General features: G+C 45.2%; 1 protein-coding gene across 3 annotated transcripts in view; it reads right to left on the bottom strand.

Moving 5' to 3' along the window:
• Positions 1-11,705, bottom strand: part of Csnk2a2 (casein kinase 2 alpha 2) — a 47,965-nt gene extending 36,260 nt beyond the window's left edge. Inside the window, exons 1-2 of one of the 3 annotated variants that reach the window (XM_090357566.1) lie at positions 11,211-11,705; positions 10,278-10,389 (exon numbers count right to left, since the gene is read on the bottom strand). In XM_090357566.1, the coding sequence (XP_090213692.1) occupies positions 10,278-10,389; positions 11,211-11,314 (216 nt within the window). In that variant the 5' untranslated portion in view covers positions 11,315-11,705. The remainder of the gene's footprint in view (positions 1-10,277; positions 10,390-11,210) is intronic. The other 2 variants (XM_090357565.1, XM_090357567.1) reach the window with 2 other exon arrangements.
• Positions 11,706-19,461: the final 7,756 nt, after the last annotated feature.

The raw sequence follows: 19,461 nt of genomic DNA, 5'->3' as shown, positions 1-19,461 counted from the left end.
CAAGACAGGTGCATGCCTCCAGGATGACTCAGGGAAGACTGAGCTAGCTTTCAATGAGTTCAAGAGAACTTAGAGATGGAAGTAAATCCTGCTGCCCAGCCCAACAACTACCCAAATCAGCGAGGATAAATTTTTTTTTTAGTCAGTCTCCCTATGTAACTAAGGCTGACCTCAAACTCACAACTGTCCTTCCTTGGCCTCTTAAGGAATTACTACTAGAATGAATTGCTATTGTGTACCACCATACCTGGCTGGCAGGGCACTTCTGTCAGGCATCTGTTAGTAGCCAGAGTCCTCAGATGCTGACAGAAGAATAAGAGATGGTAAAAAAGGAAAGTAGCCAGACGTTGGTGTAGCCAGGCCCTGAGTTCAAGCCCCAGGATGCCCTCCCCCCAAAAAGAAAAGAAAGCAGAAAATAACATGTTATTACTGCTGAAAATGTAAAATAGGACAGACACTGTGAAAAGTGCTTCAAAAAAATTAAAAATAACCTTTGTGTTGGCATATTCTTATAATTCTAACACTAGAGAGGCTGAGGCAGGAGAATCACTGAGTTTAAGAGAATCACTGGCTAATTATTTAGAAGCTACCCAAGGAAAACAAAAAACAAAAAAAAAAAACAAGAATTCCCTTATGATCTAGTCATTCCACTTCTGAATATACACCCAAAATAAGGAAGGCACATCTCACTGACACGTGGGTATATAAATACACCCATGTGTGAAGCAGCAAGAGTCACAATAGCAAAGATGTGGAAGCAACCCAAATGTCCACTGGTAGATGATTAGAATGTGGGATATATGCATAATGAAATTAATTACTCAGCCTCAAAAAGAAGAAAATAGGGAAATATTCCACAACATAGATGTACTTGCAGATATCAAGCTAAATGCAATCAGTCACTCACAAAAAGACAAGTGTTTATGACTCCATATATAAAGTACTTAGGGTGGCCAAAACCATAGACTGACAGTGGAGTGGTGTTTGCCAGGAGCTGGGCGAGAAAAGATTGGGGAGTTATTGCTCAATGGATACTTTCAGTGTTTACTAGATGTTAAGAATTATGCAGATGTATAGTGATATCCATTGTATAACATTATAATTACATTTTCTGCCACTAAACTGAATGCTTAAAAATGGTTAATAAAGTTCTTTGTAACACATATTAGACCATAATAAAAAGTTTGAGGCCAAGCCCAGAACAGAGCTGTGAATATCACAGTTCTTTCTACTATGGCTATCTAGTTCACTGATCCAGCTTTATGACTGTTATTACGACTATGCTGTACTGCCCTACTGCCCTCTTGGTATCTCACACTTACCTCAAGCACATCAATCAAATCCTCTCTGATTGAGTACCACTAACACAGTTAGAGGACACCAAGGCACAGAGGACTCAGGAACTGTTCAATATCATAAGAAGTGGACCTGATACCTGAATTCATTTGCTTCATACATGCATTCTCTCAGCAAAGAAAAGCACTGTGGACTATGAACATCTATTGGCTGCCTGCCCATCTATCTATACTTCACATGCTTTCCCCATTTTTCATAGGAAAAGGACAAGTCAAAGAAGCTAGCTCTAGAAATTAAGTCCTCTGTCCTCCTTTCATAGCAAGGTTTATGCTATATGGCTCCAGTACAACATGGCAGCTCAGAAGTTAAGCTCTGAAGCCATCCAAAGGACTGGGTGCTAAGTCAAGACATTCACACATGGTTCACTCTCTAACCAACTCTGGTCTATTATAAAAAGGATAAGACTGTAAACTCCCAAATTGGGCAAGTGATCTAGATGAAACTCAGAGGAATCAGAGGTTACAGAAAATGTACAAGCATGCTGAAGGCTCTCCCAAAGGCAAAGCCATGTTTCCCTACTCAATTAACAGGCAAAGTACTAAGCAAAGAACCCTGCCTCAGTCTTTCTAGGTCTGCGACTAGCCCACACTTCATCTAGCTATATGTCAAAGTCAAATACTCTCTCTCTGAAGAGTAACTCCAAAAATTATTAGAAAGTTATTTTACTTGACTTCTAGTGACTAGTCCTCAGTTCTTTCAGTACATCAAAATCATTGTTTCTTACATCTACCAAGTCTCTATGATAGAGTACCACATACAGGGCCCGCATCCATCACATAACCCTGAGCAAAGCTTCACCTTTCTCTGGGTCCTACTCTATCTGCCCATGTGGCTTGGGGTCTAGTGGTCTGTCTCTGAGCTCCCAATTTGCTGTGATTCTGTTGGACACAGGTTAAGTGCACTCTCTGTGATGGCATTAGAATCAGTAAACCAGGCATGGTGGCTCAAGCCTATAATCCTAGTTCCTCAGGAAGCCGAGCTCTGAGGATCAAGCCAGCCTAGGCACAAAAAGACCTGAAACTCATCTCCAATTAACCTCTACAAAACGGGAAGTGGGGCATGGCTCAAGGGCAGGGCAGCAGCCTTGACCTGAAGAGCTCAGGGACAATGCCCAGGCTCAGGGGTAGGGTAGTAGCCTTGAGCTGAAGAATTCAGGGACAGCGCCCAGGCCAACTTCAAGCCCCATGACCCACAAAAAAAGGGGGGGGGGGGCGCGGAAAGAACCAGCACTGCTTAGGGTTCAGGATTCATACACTTCTGGCACCGAGGGTAGAATATTTTTTCTTTTCTTTCTTGCCAGTCCTGGGGCTTGGGCACTGTCCTTGAGCTTTCTCAGGGCTAGCATTCTATCAGTTAAGCGACAGCACCACTTCCGGCTTTTTGTATGTGTTAGTAACCAAGGAATCAAACCCAGGGCTTCATGCATGCTAGGCAAGCACTCTACCGCTAGGCCAAACTTTCAACTGTCCAATACTATTTTTACTTCTTCCACAGTGTTTTACCTATACTTCAAAATTACTTTTGCATTCAACAGCAAAGGTTAAGTATGATTATTCTTCATATTGAATGTGGCTCCTGTGCATTTATTCAGAATTGGTGAATATCCAGAAATACATGCCTGTTTGGTTTTTTTTTTCCGTTTTTTGTTTTTTTTTAAGGGGGTGCAGGAAATTAAACAGGGCTTCATGCATTCCAGGAAAGCATTCTACCACTAAACTACATTTTAAGCACCAAAAAAGCAAATCTTTAATTTTTTCCCTTCTGTATACATACGAGGATATTAGTATATTATTATTATTACTTTTTTTTTTTTTTTGTCAGTCCTGGGCTTGAGCTCAGGGCCTGAGCTCAGGGCCTGAGCACTGTCCTTGGACTTTTTCAAGGTTAGCCCTCCACCACTTGAGCCTCAACACCAATTCCAGCTTTTTCCTATATATGTGGCATCGAGGAATCAAACCCAGGCCTTCATGCATGCTAAGCAAGTACTCTACCACTAGGCCAAACTCCCGGCCCACTAGTACTATTTTTACTACTAATCTATCATGAAATATTTACGAAGCTTAGAATTCACGAAAAGTGTAACTGCCACTAATGTGTTCCTAAATGAAAGATTAATTAACAACAGATAATCTACCTGTAGAGAAAGCAGAAATAAAGGAGAAAGTATTCTGTTAATATGGACAAAATATCATTTTGATATCACAGTAAGTCTACCAGCTTACCAGGAAGTTACTAACCAGGTAATCACCACAAAGCCTCCTTCATCCATGGCAGGGGGCAAGTGCTCTATCACTAAGCTAAATCCTCAATTTCAACAACATAAATTTAAGGAAATCTACAAATACACTACACAAAACAAAAAAAAATTTTATTGGCCAGTCCTGGGTCTTGAATCCTGGGCCTGAGCACTATCCTGGGCTTTCCTAAAGGTTGGCACTCTACCACTTGAGCCACAGTACCACTTCCGGACTTGCTCTGTGTATGTGGTATCAAGGAATTGAACTCAGGGCTTCATACTAGGCACATGCTCTTGGTCCACTAAAACAAATTTTAATAGCGCCATTCTTTAAATGCAAGAGTGAATCCCTGGAGAATAGCAGGTAGCCAGGCTTTTTATAAAATGGACCCAAACTGTCAGCAGCCCTTATTTCTGTACACTTCTAAGAAGTGCTACAATGGAACTGAGCTCCCAGACTCAAGAGGAAACTTGATGCTGAAGTAGCTTTCTGCCCTGTCATATAAGCTGGTATCATTTCTTCCTTTTCTGTTTCTGTTCTCGAAATAAATTATCAAAGCTGGGAGTATGGCCTAGTGGTAAGAGTGAATGCCTAGCACGCAAAAAGCCTTGGGTTGATTCCTCAGTACCACTTACACAGAAAAAGCCCAAGGTGGCACTGTTGCTCAATAGGCAGATTGCTAGTCTTGAGCAAAAAGAGTCCAGGGACAGTGCCTAGGCTCTGAGTTCAAGCCCTAGCAGTGGCAAAATAATAATAAGGGTCCAGGAGTTTGGCCTAGTGGTAGAGTGCTTGCCTAGCATGCACGAAGTCCTGGGTTTGATTCCTCGGTACCACATAAGTAGAAAAAAAAAAGAAAAAAAGCCAGAAGTAGTACTGTGGCTCAAGTGGTGGAGCTCTATCCTTGAGAAAACCTAAGGATAGTGATCAAGCCCTAAGCCCAAGCCCAGGACTGGCAAAATAACAACAACAACAAAAAAAACAATATCAAAAAATTGTCAAAAGAGAAAAGACTTTACTAATTGAGAAGTCTTCTTTTTAGATTTTAGCTCAGTATATTATGGATAAGACACGATGGAGTTCCTCACCAGTTTCAAATTCATAAACCTTTTAAAAGCCCCAATATACTTTGATCAATAAAATACTTAGAAATTTTAGATGCAAATTAAATGGAACAAAAGTCCTCCCTGGTCCCTTAGCATCCAGCCATGCTCATAAATTGAAGAAGACTGACATGAGATGTTACTGACTAAGGAAGAAGGGAGCCCGTGCTCTACGAATGGCTGGCTCAGTCTATCTGTGTATATGGATACATCAAGTTCCTTCCTGTAGCGGCAACACTGTAGGCTTCTATGACAAGGAAGCCTTGTCTAGAATCCTCCAAACTAAGCAGCTGGTACTGTTAAGGATTCACAGTGTTAAGTAATATTTTCAATCCATTTTTTTTTTTTTTGCCAGTCCTGGGTCTTGAACTCAGGGCCTGAACACTTATCCCTGGGCTTTCTCAAGGCTAGATCTCTAACCACTTGAGCCACAGCACCACTTCTGGCTTTTTCTATGTATGTGGTAGAGGAATCGAACCTGGGTCTTCCTGCATGCTAGGCAAGCACTATACCAGTAGGCCAAACCCCTGGCCTGTTTTCAATCCATTTTAACAACAAAACCACAAGTTTCTTTCCCAATCCTTTCTAACAGAAATGCAATCTGGATGGAAATGCCACAGGACTGAAAAATATGAACAAGTGTAATTTCTTTACCTGGCTTATGTAACTGTAACCCCTGTGTACATCACCCTTATAATAACAAAAACTGTTCATTAAAAAAAAAAAAGATAACCCAATGAAATAGTAGTGGTTTGCAGCAGTTCAGAATGCACCATGTGAAGAATCTATGCCAAAAAGGAACATGAGGTGAGCGTGTTGGCTCAAGGTAGTAGGTGTAACCGTAGCTACTCAGGAGGCTGAGATATGAGGATCGCAATTCAAAAAGAAGCCCAGACACTAAACGTTCATAACATCGCCAATTCATCACCAAGGGGTAAGGGCAGTAGCCTTGAGCTCAGGGACAGTGCCCAGGCCCAGAGTTCAAGTCCCAGGACCAATTATAAAAAAAAGAAAACGAACCATGAAACACCCAGATCATCAAAGGGCCTCCTAAGTCTCACACCAGAATATTGGAATTTATTCTGTGCTTCACACTAAGCCACTGCAATCTGTGCTAAAGAGAGCAGTAAAGAAATAGCAAAGAGGGGGCTGGGAGTTTGGCCTAGTGGTAGAGTGCTTGCCTAACATGCATGAAGACCTGGGTTTGATTCCCCAGTACCACGTATACAAAAAAGCCAGAAGTGGTGCTGTGGTTTCAGTGGTAGAGCACTAGCCTTGAAGAAAGCCCAAGGATAGTGCTCAGGTCCTGAGTTCAATCCCCAGGACTGGCAAAAAGAGAAAAAGAAAAAAGAAATAGCAAAGAGTTCTGCTATTCCACATAATGGTGCCAGGGAAGTTTCTTTGTGCCTACGTGCCCTCCTATTTGTGAAAATAACCTGCAGCTGTTCTCTATTAGGTTTCTTAAACATCTCCTTAAGCTATGGAACAGAGAAAACTATCCACCAACTAACCCTAGGAAGTTCTTTACAAGGAATGCTCTACTAAACAAGCACACTGGTATTCATACATCTCAGTGCTCTTCTTTTTCCTTTATAGAGTAGGATATTGAACTGAGGGCCTTATGCCTGCAAACCTTACAGCTGCACTTCCACCCCTTTTGATACTGTTTGTTTTTACCAGTCCTAGGGCTTGAACTCAGGGCCTACGCACTGTTCCTGGGTTTTCTCAAGGCTTGCACTCTACTGCTTAAGTCGCAGGGCCACTTACAGCCTTTCCTGTGTATGTGGTACAGAAGAATCAAACCCAGGGCTTCCTGTATGATAAGTGAGCACTCTACCAACAGACCACGCTCCTGGCCCTATACTGGTTATTTTTGAGACAGGGTCACATTTTATGAGGAATTGAACCCAGGGCTTCATGCATACTAGGTGAGCATTCTACCACTAGGCCACACTCCTGGACCCACAGTGGTTATTGATGTAGGATCATATTTTATGCCCAGCCCTTCTACTTGTACTTCTCCATCCTGCTGGAAAAAATGCACATACAGCTGAGCCGTCATTGAGGTGGAGTCTCCTAAATTTATATATTCAGACTGGCCTTCTACCATGATCCTTGATCTCTGCCTCCTACATAACTAGGATTACAGGCTTGAGTCACTAATCAACCATTAATACTGTTTAAAAAAAAAAAAAAGCTGGGCTTGGTGGCTCATGCCTGTAATCCTAGCTACTCAGGAGACTTTGAGATCTGAGGATTATGGTTCAAAGCCAGCCTGGGCACTAGAAAACCTGAGACTCTTATCTCTAATTAATCATCAGAAAATGGGAAGTGGGGCTGTGCCTCAAGGGTAGGGCAGTAGTCTTGAGCTGAAAAGCTTAGGGACATTATTTAAGAGTTCAAGCCCCATTACCCACCAAAAAATAAATAAGTAAAGCTAGGAGTGGTGGCTCATGCCTATAATCCTAGCTACAAGAGGTTGAGATCTAAGGATTTTGGTTCAAAGCCAGCAGGGGCACTAAAGACTGAGAGACTCTTATCTCCAATTAATCACTAGAAAACAGGGAAGTAGCTCAAGGGTAGGGTGGTAGCCTTGAACTGAAGAGCTCAGGGATGAGACTCAAGAGGTAAAGAAGTGGCCCTGAGCTGAACAGTTGAGGGACAATGCCCAGGCCCAGGGGTAGGGCGGTAGCCTTGAGCTACAAAGCTTAGGGACAGTGCCCAGCCCCAGAGTTCAAGCCCCATGACCCACAAAAAAAAAAAGACACTGCAGGAAATTGTTTTTTTTTTTTTTTTTTTTTTGCCTGTCCTGGGCTTGAGCTCAGGGCCTGAGCCCTGTCCTTGGACTTTCTCAAGGCTAGAGCTCTACCACTTGAGCCTCAGCACTACTTCCAGCTTTTTTTTCTATGTATGGGGTACTAACCCAGGTCTTTGTGCATGCTAGGCAAGCACTCTACCACTAGGCCAAACTCCTGGCCCTGTAGTTATTTTTTAAATGTTGCCTTTGCACAAAAGTTCTGACATTTTTGGGAATTGCTTTAAATTCGACAGTTCATTCTTCTGAATGTACAAGCAGTGGAATGTGGATATTCCTTAACTTCAATATATATTAAGAACATTCATATTTACATCCTCAGGTGACTCCTTGGAGAGGAAGCAACATTTCTTAAGTTTTTATTGATGGATGACTGATTTGTGTATGGGGAGGGGGAATTGGAATTTCTTTTTTAATGACAGTTCTGGATGCAGGGCCTGGACACTGTCCATGAGGTTTTTTTTTTTTTTTTCTTTTGCTCAAGATTAACACTCTACCACTTGAGCCACAGTTCCACTTCCAGCTTTTCTGTGCTCCTCTGGAGATAAGAGTCTCAGAGACTTTCGAGCACAGTCTAGCTTCAAATTTTAATCCTCAGCCCTCAGCCGCCTCAGAGTAGCAAGGATTATAGATACGAGCTACTGTTAGATTCACCAGGACTTTACAGCCATGTCACCAGCCCTTTTTAAGTTTTTTCATCTTGTTTTCTTTTCCACGTATACTTTGTTTTCCAGGTAAGGGATCTCATTTTCCCCATTCCTGGGCATAGCTAGACGCCAATCCTCCTATTTAAGTTTCCTGTGTATCTTCGCCCAGGCTAGTCTTATCCTCCCAATCTTGGTTATGTTGTTTTTTTGGCCAGTCCTAGGGCTTGAACTCAGGGCCTGGGCTCTGTCCGTGAGCCTCTCTGTGCTCAAGACTAGCGCTCTACCACTTGAGCCATAGTGCAACTTCTGGCCTTTTCTGTGTATGTGGTACTGAGCAATTGGACCCAGGGCTTCAAACATGCAAGGCAAGCACTCTACCACTAAGCCACACTCACAGTCCTTTTCTCCCAATCTTTACCTCACAAGTAGCTGGGTTAGTAAGCCTGAGCTACTGTACCCCGTTTTGAACTTTTTACTAAAACATCAAAAGTAAATAAATAAATCGACTCTCAATTTGAAGCCTCGTAGGTACAATTCATATGAAAGAGGAATCAAAGTCTGTATCTTCAAGCCTCACCTATCCTCACTTCTCATCCTTAGCACCTTAGTCCCCAGCCTCACTTGCATTCTCAGTGAGACCATGCTCCTTTATCACAGCCATGAGTGATGGCAATGGCCACTTTTCTGAAAGTGGATTTAGACTACCTAAACCTGACTCCCTCGTATTAACAGGGAACTACCTACCCAGTTATTTAATCCCACATTCTTATTCTGCGGAGACTCTGCAAAAGGGCCACAGAGGATATCAATATAAATGTAAGATTTCTTATACCATACTTTGGTGTTCTCAATCTTTCCACTAAATGACATGTACACAGGTTAAATGACCTGGCAATGTGAGGACCTACCAGAGATTCTAAAGGGTTACCTTTTAGTACACACTGTAAAATATGATTATACCTATATAATCAGACACCTGAGGGAAAACTAATTTATCATGCTCATGAAGATCAACTTTTCCTGAGAGATAACAAAAGGCCTATTATCAAACTCAGACTGCTAAAGCCAACATTAAGATAGTTACATTCCAATTATTATTGTAGAGTTTAGAAACTTATATGGCTCTAATATGGGTGGCTTATTGGGTACTGAGGGGTCATGTCTGTAATCCTAGATACTCAGGTAGCTGATATCTGATGATTTGTGGTTCAACGCCAACCCAAGCAGAAAGTTCATGAAACTCTTATCTCCAATGAATCACCAAAAGCCAGAAGTGATGCTGAAGTTGTAGAGGCCTAAACCTTTAGCAGAAAGGGGTGAGCACCCAGGCCCTTGAGTTCAATCCCTAGGACAGCACAAAAATGAACAAAAAACTGGCTCACTGGCTTCTCCACAAGGCTTCCTAACACTAACACTTCCCATATTCATCCCCCCTAAACTTTATTGTCAAAGGACAGAAAATAACTGACTTTACTTCCTTCCTTTAGGGCTTCAAGTTTGTATCTGCAGCCACTTCATTTTTCTCTTTCTTTCATCAGTCCTGGGGCTTGAACTCAGGGCCTGAGCCCTGTCCTTGGACTTTCTCAAGGATAGAGTTCTACCACTTGAAACTCAGCACCACTTCCTGCTTTTTCTATGTATGTGGTACTGAGGAATCGAACCCAGGTCTTTGTGCATGCCAGGCAAGCACTCTACTACCAGGCCAAACTCCTGGCCTGCCCACTTCACTTTTCTACAACTAATTTTCTTGGGTAGCTCAGAGCCCCCAAATTAACAAATAGAATGCTCAAGGAGCCTTTGGACAGAAGAATCTCCATGAAGAGCCTTTGCTTTCCTTTAAATATCTATTCATTTTGTCACAAGTGCAGATTTGGGGGATTTTGGTTTTGGAAGCCCATAATTTACACTTAAGAACAAAGATGTTCAGAAACTATCTGGCTCAGGTTTGAGACCATGTATTTTCTCCAAAGGTCAGAGGGAAATGGGAGCAGGGAGGGACATTTGACATAAGATAGGAACAATCAGAGTGTGCACTGTTCATTCTGGAGGGCAGCTGGGGCAGTAGAAATCTTTAACCGGTGGGGTGGGGTGGGGGATGTTCACCCACTCATAGGACACTCACCTTGAGAATTTTCACAACCACTCTCTCATTGTTGGTGATGTTAATGGCCTCAAATACTTCACTATACTTTCCACGACCAAGTTTTCGAACCAGTTGGTAATCATCTTGATTACTGTGAAAGGCAAGAGGCATGCATCAACGCCAGGACTGGGGATTAACCAAGCTTATGCCCATTTGACACTGGGGCCTTACAGCTTTCACTAGTCACACGTGTGCAAATGTGTAGCCATCGTGCTACAATCCCCCCTCCCCACCCCCCCAAAGAGCCTTCCTTCGCTCTACAGAGCTCCTGGTCTAACAGGATGCCTCCTAACCTGGGGGGGGAAGGGTCAGGCGGGCCACCTCGGGAACTCATCTGGGGGAGCAAGAGTCGTCTCTCCGTCCTGATGGCCCAGGCAGGAGTGGCCCCTGTGCCTGCGTGGCCTCACCCGTACCTATCTCCGGTCGCACTCCCACAGGGAGGGCTGTGGCCTCTTGGAGACCCCGATGTCTTTAAAAAATAAAAAATAAAAAAATTCCCTCCCATCCAGTCTCATGTTAGAAAACTAAAAAGGCCAAGAACTGTAATGGCTTCAGAGGGCAGCTGTTGACTTCCCCACCGCACCAGAAACCCCAAAGTTCTCGGGAAGGAAGGAAGAAGGGAGGGGAGAAGGGAGGAAGGGGAAGGGAAGGGGAACGGAAAGGGAAGGCAGGGGGAAAGGGACGAGCTACCCTCCTTTTCCCCGACCCCACACTTCTCCCCCCAGAGGGAGAAGGCAGTGCAGAGCCAGGCTCTGGGGTGGGGGTAGGGGAGAGGAAGACGGAGCGACATGTGCGGTCCCCCGGGCCGAGGCCGCGGGCCGGCAGGAGCAGGGTGGCCGGGCCGAGTGCGGTTTGCGCCGGGGTGGTCGGCGGGGCCGGGGCGGGGGGGGAGGGGGACGGCGGCGGCTTTACCCCCAGCTCGGGACGTGAGCCTCGTAGTCCCAGTACTCGCGGCTCCTCAGGCTGTTCACTTCGGCGTAGACCCGGGCCCGACTGCCCGCGGCCGGGCCGGGCATGGCGGGCGGGACCGGGGGGCGCCGCGGGGCGCCGAAGGCGGCGGCGACGGCGCGGCTGGGGGCGCGGGGCGGCGGGCGGAGAAGGAGGAGGACGAGCGCGGCGGCGGTGGTGGCGGCGGGCGGCCGCGCCAGGCCGGGCCCGCGGGGGGCGGACGGACGGGCGGGCGGGCGGACGGACCGACGGACGGGCGGGTGGACGAGCAAAGGGGGGCGCGGGGGGCCGCCGGCCGAGCCGGCCCGGCCCTGGAGCGGCCGGCGGGGCGGCGAGGCTCGCGCTTCGCGGCGGCCTCCGCTCGGCTCGCAGCCCCTGGAGGCAGCGGCGACGGCCACCGGCCGGGAAAGGGGCAGCGGTGGCGGCGGCGGCGGCGAAGAAGGAGGAGGAGGACGACGACGAGGAGGAGGAGGAGGAGGAGGAAGAGGCGGAGGGAACCCGGAAAAGGGGCCGTGCTCACCAGGAGCGGCCGCCGCCCAGCTCCGCGCCGCCCTGGCCCACAGCGCCCCCTGCAGTTCGGGGGGACCCAAGGCCGCAGACCCCAGCGCTGGGACCCCGCGACCCCCACAAGTCCACTACCCAGACCCGCCGTGCCCACCCACCCGCCTTTCCTTGGCCGCCCAGCCAGTCCCACCGGGTCCCTCCCCATCCACCTCAGATCCTGTTCCATTTCAGCATGCCCCCTCCCTCCCCAGGGGTCCCCTGGGGACCCTGCCCTGCCACCCACCGACCCACCCAGTCCAGATTCCTCCTTCTTTCTGAATCTAGAGCCTTCCTTCTCCACCATCCCCCGAATTCTCTCCCAGCGCACCCCGAGTGTCCCTCTGGGGTCCCTCGGTTGAACTCGAGTTTGGTCAGGTTGCTTCGCTGGGAGTTATGGATTTTTTCCCCCTTTTTAAAGAACAAGTGCTTTAGCCGGGAGATGCTTTGAGAATGGAGATCCTGATGGATGCTTTGGGAATGGATGGCTGCAGGAAGGTGGGACCACCACAGTGGCCCCCAACAGCTACTTACTGTTACTTACTTGCCTTCCAGTCCTGAACACTCTCCTCCTCTGATCTTCTGGAGCCTTCTTCTTGTCTGGCTCTTTTTTTTTTTTTTTTTTTTTTCTCTCAGATCACAGACTTGATCAGCAGAACATTTTCTCTCCCAGCCCAGGTGGCTCAGAGGCCAAACTCTTGCTCACATTCTCTTCCCAAGTGCCTCCCACAGCAAAGAGCAGACGGTGGAGTCTGCTCCATCTGAGTTTCAATCCCCGCTCTGCAGCTTGCAAGCTGTGTGAACTTGCAAACCTCTCTGGTGCTTTAGATTTAGGCCATAAAACTTGTAATAGCATCTGAATCGCCAGACAGTGCAGGGGTTCCATTAAGATAAACCACATAAAGCATTCAGAATCGTGTTCAATATTAAGATACTAAGAGTTCATGTAGTTGTTGGATCCTGTCACTTTTCCCTCTCTGAGATAACCTTGTGCCCAAAATGAGAAGCCTTCCAGGGGACACATCCATGTTCCTATGGCTAATTCTATTTTCCTTTTCCTTTCCTCACATGAAAGATCACTTTATGTACAGTTGATACTTTCCTTTTTCCTCCATTTTGGAGTTATTGGAACTTGAACTCAGGGCCTTGCTAAGCAAACACTCTACCTCTCAACATACTTCCAGTCCCTTTCATGTGTTACGTTCCCTGTAGGGAGTATCTTGTACTTTTCTTGCTGGCTAGCCTTGCCCTGCTCTTACTTTTGCCTCCTGAGCAACTAGAATTATAGACAAAGTATAGATGCATGCCACCACATATGGGTGGGATCTTGATCACTTCCCCTCCCCCTAGCTGACTTTGAACTGAAATCTATCTTTCCTTCCCTTCCTTCCTTCCTTCCTTCCTTCCTTCCTTCCTTCCTTCCTTCCTTCCTTCCCTTTTCCTGCTAATCCTGGAGCTTGAACTCAGGACCTGAGCACAGTCCTTAGGCTTTCTCAAGGTAGTACTCTACCACTTGAGCCACAGCACCACTTCCGGCGTTTTTTTATGTATGTGGTACCAAGGAATCGAACCCGGGTCTTCATGCATGCTAGGCAAGCACTCTACCACTAGGCCAAACTCCCAGCCCTGAATCTTTCTTTCTCTAGTTACTGGGATTACAAATGTGAGTCGAGGCAGCAGCTAGAATTGACGATTTTATTTCAGCACTCTCTCCCCATCTTCCATAGCATGGTTTGCATCTTGGCTTTTCACTATCTCCTCCCTGGTAAGAAGAGCATGAGAAAAGGACTTGATCTGGATGTTTGCCACCCCTTGTCATGATTGGAGACCTTCTGTGACTACAGAACTGTCCCATAGAGTCCTTGTTAGTTAGCAGGGGAACTGCCATCTTAATCACAGATCAAACGGAACCAGAGGACCCTCTACTGTGATTCACTGAGAAAGAGCATATCACCTGCCTACAGGGTCACACTTGTACTCAGAATGTTTAACCTGAATCTAATCAGGGGTGAGGAGTGGGGATGCTTCCACACATCCATATTGGGGAAACAATTATCCAAATAGACTGCCTGGACTCTTACACTTTTATTTCTTCTTCCTTTTCTAATTTACTTTATTGTGTTTTACAGGTGATATTCAGTGGGGTTGCCTTTACATATATCTAGTAATAAGTACATTTCCCCTCATTCTGTTCCCTCATTCCCTCCCTTCCATCTCCACCTACAAGTGGCATAGTTTACTTTCATCACTGTACAGTGTGCTCCACTGCTGTACTTTTCCACCCTTTTTCCTCTGATTCTATGCCCTCCCCCATCTTCCCACAGATGTGCACGTGAATAAACTGTATATAAGGTAAAGAATAAAGAGTCATCAGAAAATGAAAAACAAGAGCAGGGCACCCGTGGCTCACAACAATAATCTGGAGGCTGAGATTTGAGGATCGCAGTACAAAGCCAGCCCAGGTACTAAAGTCTGTGAGACTCTTATCTCCAGTTAACCACCAGAAAACTGGAAGTGGCACTGTGGCTCAAGTGGTACAGTGATAGCCTTGAGCTGAAGAGCTCAGGGACAATCCCCAGACCCAGAGTTCAAGCCCTATACAAAAAAAAAATCCTTTGTCTCCATATCTTTGGAGTTTGCTTCAGTATGTATCTTATTTTATATACATAGGAAGAGGTGATTGGCTATTACAACTTTGTGATTTTCTCCTAAGACTATCTTCTTTTGGTCTCACAGTGAGTATCTAGAGTTCTGTGTAATTTGTCATGTCCCTTTGCATGTCATGGAGAACATGCACTGTCTGTCTCTCTGATCTTGGCTTACCTCACTTAACATGATCTGTTCTAGTTCTATCCATTTCCCTGCAAATTGGCACTATGTTATTCTTTCTAATGGCTGCGTAAAATCCCATTGGAGGTAGGTACCACAGTTTTTTGGATCCATTCGTTGACTGTGGGGCATCCAGGTTGTTTCCACATCTTGGCTATTGTGAAAAGTGTGGCAATGAACATGGATGTGCGGGTTGGACTATTGCACTCTTAGGTCTTAAGTGATGTAAGTAAATAAAGTGCTTGATTCTGTTGGATTCTGAGTGTAGAAGGGGGGCAAGGAAGAGAGTGAGGATGCAGCAAGGTGATGGACACTGTTGGGAGAGTTTGAGTAGAGGTGTGTATTACATGGCATCACATCACTATTCAACTTGGTGAGTGTAGTCACTGTTGTACTGTGGTTGTACATCCCTTGACCGTAAGAATTGCCTGTCACATGTTTAGTGTCAGAAGATAGGCTGTTTGTTCTTTTCTTTTTAGCCACAGTAACACTTCTGGCTTTCTCTGTGTATGTGGTACCAAGGAATCGAACCCAGGGCTTCAGGCATGCTAGGCAAGCACTCTACCACTCGGTCACACTCCCAGCTCCTGCAGCTTGTTCTTAATTGGCTCTCCCGGAAAACATGGCTTCTCAAGAGTATAACATATAACCAGCAAAGTGACCAGGGATCTGTTGGTGAAAGGTTGACAGTGAATGTAATTAATGAGTACATAAGTCTGCAATATTTTGTTAGATATGAGTTTTTTTTTTCAAAATGAAGGCTGGAAGAAAAAGAAAGCATTGATAGAACAAGTGGATTTGGGGATTTAATTCCCAATCCTGCCAGTCTCCCCAAGTCTCTTTCATAGCAGAAGATACAAACTTTCCAAGCTCTTAATGCACTTTAGCATTATTTTTTTTTCCCCTGAGTAGCCAGCCCCTAGGAACTAGTTAAGACCAGAGAATTTAGGGGCTTGAATTCAGGGTCTGGCACTGTCCTTTCAGCTTTTTCACTCAAGAATAGTGATTTATCACTTGAGCCACTTCCACTTTTGATTTTCTGGTAATTAATTGGAGATAAAAGTAGTTTCGGGGCCAGGAGGGTAGCCTAGTGGTAGAGTGCTCGCCTAGCATGCATGAAGATCAGGGTTCGATTCCTGGATACCACATACACAGAAAAAGTCAGAAGTGGTGCTGTGGCTCAAGTGGCAGAGCCTTGAGCAAAATGTGGCCATGGACAGTGTTCAAGCCCTGAGTTCCAGTGCCAGGATTGGCAAAAAAAAAAAGTAGTCTCATAACTTTCCTTCCTGAGCTGACTTTGAACCATACTCCTCAGATCTCAGCCTCCCGAATATGTAGGATAACAGGCATGAGCCAGCAGTGCCTGGCTCAGACCAGACTTACTTTCTTTCTTTTTATTTTTGCAAGTCCTGGGCCATGGACTTGAGGCCTAAGCACTTTTCTTGGGCTTTCTCAAGGCTAGAGATGTACCACTGGAGCCATAGCACCACACCAGCTTTTTTTTCTATGTATGTAGTACCAAGGAATCAAACCTGGGTCTTCGTGCATGCTAGGCAAGCACTCTTACTACTAAGCCAAACTCCCGGCCCCTAGACCACAGGTTCTTTTTTTTAAATATACATTTTTATTGTAATTAATAGAGGGGTTACAGTTATATTGGCCAGATAGAATGAGCATTACTTCACACATTGATACCCCTTCTCATGTTTTTGTCCCCATTTCCCTCCCCCTACCCCTTCCCTTCATCTTGTTTTCCCCCCTTCCCTCTCCTATTTCAAACAAACAAATAAACGTATATACAATATACCAGATAGCAAGGTAAGATACTGTAACAATATGAGAATAACCAAGGGACAACAAAAGAGATGAGAAATAACATAGTACATTAAGAACAACAATCACACATTATATAGGTCTTGTTTCCATATCCTGGAGTAGACCAGACAATCTTAATCCAACCCTTGAATGTACTTTCTGAGGTTCAGAAATTTCTGAAATTGTGTATATGTGGGGTGTGTGTGGTGGGGGAGAGTTGTGTGATGTGCATGGTGTGTGTGTGTGTATTGTGTGTGGATGTGTGGATGGTATGTGTGCATGCATGTGCACACAAGCTTTTCTTCTTTGCATATTTCACATTCTAAAAGGAGGCCACGACCCAAAAAAGGATTCCAAACAATTGATGTGGCTATTCTGGCCAGCCTGGGCTGGGCCCCTATTCTTTGCCTCCACCCTTGCCCACTTCTGCTCATTCTCCCTGCTCCTCCTCATCCTTCCCATGTAACCTATGCACATACACAGCTGCTCCCACAGCTGTGGGCTGCCCACCCACACACCACTCTGCTGCCAGACACTAACTCAGCCCTGAAACCTGCAGTCAGCCCTCCCACAGCCAAACGGAAGATGTTGTTATGGTTTGTGGGGAGGTAAGTTAGACACACCCCACCATTGGTAGATACCTACTGCCTACAAGGCGGCCAGCATGGATACCTGGAGATGCCTGACCTAAGTTGGTGCCTAGTCTAAGGTGAAAGAGTCCCCCTTGGCTGTATGAAAGGGGCAGACAAGTGACTGACTGGCTCATTTGGTAACAGGTATAAATCAGGGGAGCATTAGTCATTGTAAGAGAGTATCATGAATCAAATAGTCCAACAATTTCTTCAATTCTTCATATGCCTTCACATTTTATCTAAACACTCCAAACCCTCTGCACCCACAAAACACAAATTTTGAAGATCTGAGTATTTGTTGTTGTTGGTGGTGGTAGTGTCAGATCAAACTCATAGCAAACTCATTTATCTCACAAGGTCTATTCCAAAACCACTGAAAAGATACATGATTTTATTCTGCTCAGCTGCTTCTTGGAAACCTTGATGTGGTGTGATGTAGCTGTAACCACTGCTGCTTGGGAGGCAGAGGTAGGAGAATTAGTTTGCTTGAGTCTAGGAGTTTGAGAGCAGCACAAGTAAAATAGTGAGACTTAGTCTGGAAATAAACAACAAAGCAAACCAAAAAAAAAATCTTCCCCCTAAAATAAAAATTATGAAAAAAAGAATAGTGAAAAATTGAACAAGAGAGTGATTATTGATGAAAAATTTATTAATTTTTATTTATTCATTTATTTTGTAGGTCATGGGGCTTGAATTCGGTCTGGGTGCTGTCCCTGAGCTCTTCAGCTCAAGGCTACCGCCCTACCCTTGAGCCACAGCTCCACTTCCCATTTTCTAGAGATTAATTGGAGATAAGAGTCTCAGGTCCTTTTGTGCTGGGGCTGGCTTTGAGCCTCGATCCTCAGATCTCAGTCTCCTGAGTAGCTAGGATTGCAGGCATGAATCACTGTGCCCAGCTGAAAGTTGTGTTTTCTAGCATTAGAATCTGCAAAAAGATTACAAACAATGGCAGAGTGCCTCAAGTGGTAGAGCACCAGCCTCGAGTGAAAGAAGCCAAAAGAGAATGTGAGTCTCTGAGTTCATACTTCAGTCCCAGCACAAAAAACTTTACAGGGCCAGGAATGTGGCTCAGTGATTCGTTGGTACTGGAGGTGGTGCTGTGGCTCAAATGACAGAGGGCTAGCCTTGAGCAGATGTGCTCAAGGACAGTGCCCAGGCCCTGAGTTCAAGCCCCAGGACTGGCAGAAAAATACGTCACAAAGGTTAAAAGTAGTTGAATTTGCAGGTTGGATGGTGGACTGTATGTATATGGATTATATCTCAAACTGTTAAGTAAAAATTAAAAAAAGGTTTTGGAGGTCAAAACCAGATGTACACACTTTTAATCCCAGGCCCTGAATTCCAGTCTCACAATTGGCAAAGAAAATGATTTTTGTGTCAGATTTTTGTATCCATCCTGGGACTTGAACAAAGGCTCAATCAAGGCCAGTGTCACTCTTTCTATCATTCTCCCCTGTCTTTCCCAACCCTGCCAACCCCTCATTACCTGGTTCCATTTCCACTGAATATTATGACTAAATTAATCTGCCTGTGTTATTTTAAACAACTAAGTTTGTGGTCATTTGCTATACCCCCACAATAGGAAACTAATACACAATCAGGCCCCGAAGCCCTTTATAAATTTCTGGCTTATGAACCTCCTTTGTTGAATCCACTTTGAATAAGAATCCTCCCATTGGTTGGATGTGGTGGCTCTCGCCTGTAATCCTAGCTACTCAGGAGGCTGAGATCTGAAGATCCCAGTTCAAAGCCAGCCCGGGCACAAAAGGACCTGAGACTCTTATCTCCAGTTCATCTCTAGAAACTGGGAAGTGGGGCTTGGCTCCAGGATAGGGTGGTAGCCTTAAGCTGAAGAGCTCTGGGACAGCGCCCAGGCCAAGTTCAAGCCCCATGATCCAAAAAAAAAAAAAAAAGAATACAATTGTTTTATTGTAAGTTCTAAACTCCTTGTTTTTTATATTTCCTGTGAGCAATTTTTCCATCTTCTGATCCTTACCCAGTTCATTGCTTAAATACCTACTTGCCCTTGCAGGAGCTGGAGTTACGCATGGTCTGCCAGACCCCATTGCCAGAACCCAGGACGGTGGTCCGTAGATGTATCACCATAGTTTCCCTTTGAAGAAAACTCACTCTCTATCTTTCACAAGCATTACAAATCATATTTTTACTTTAACATTAATAAACATTTTTTCAAATAATTCAGAAGCCAGTAAGGTTAAAAATAAAAAAAAGCAAACATTTCTCTGCATTGCCTTTCACATTTCCACAGGTTTTTGTTTTTTGTGGGTCCCAGGACTTGAACCCTGGGCTTGGGTGCTTTCCCTGACCTCTTTAGCTCAAGGCTAACCACCCTGCGTCTTGAGCCACAGTCCCACTTCCCGTTTTCTAATGATTAATTG

The sequence above is a fragment of the Megascapheus bottae genome, chromosome 24 (assembly GCF_031878675.1).
Source record: "Megascapheus bottae isolate mThoBot1 chromosome 24, mThoBot2.hap1, whole genome shotgun sequence".
Lineage (NCBI taxonomy): Eukaryota > Metazoa > Chordata > Mammalia > Rodentia > Geomyidae > Megascapheus > Megascapheus bottae.
Note: the sequence above shows the minus strand (reverse complement) of the source record. Positions and strands in the feature narration are given on the sequence as shown.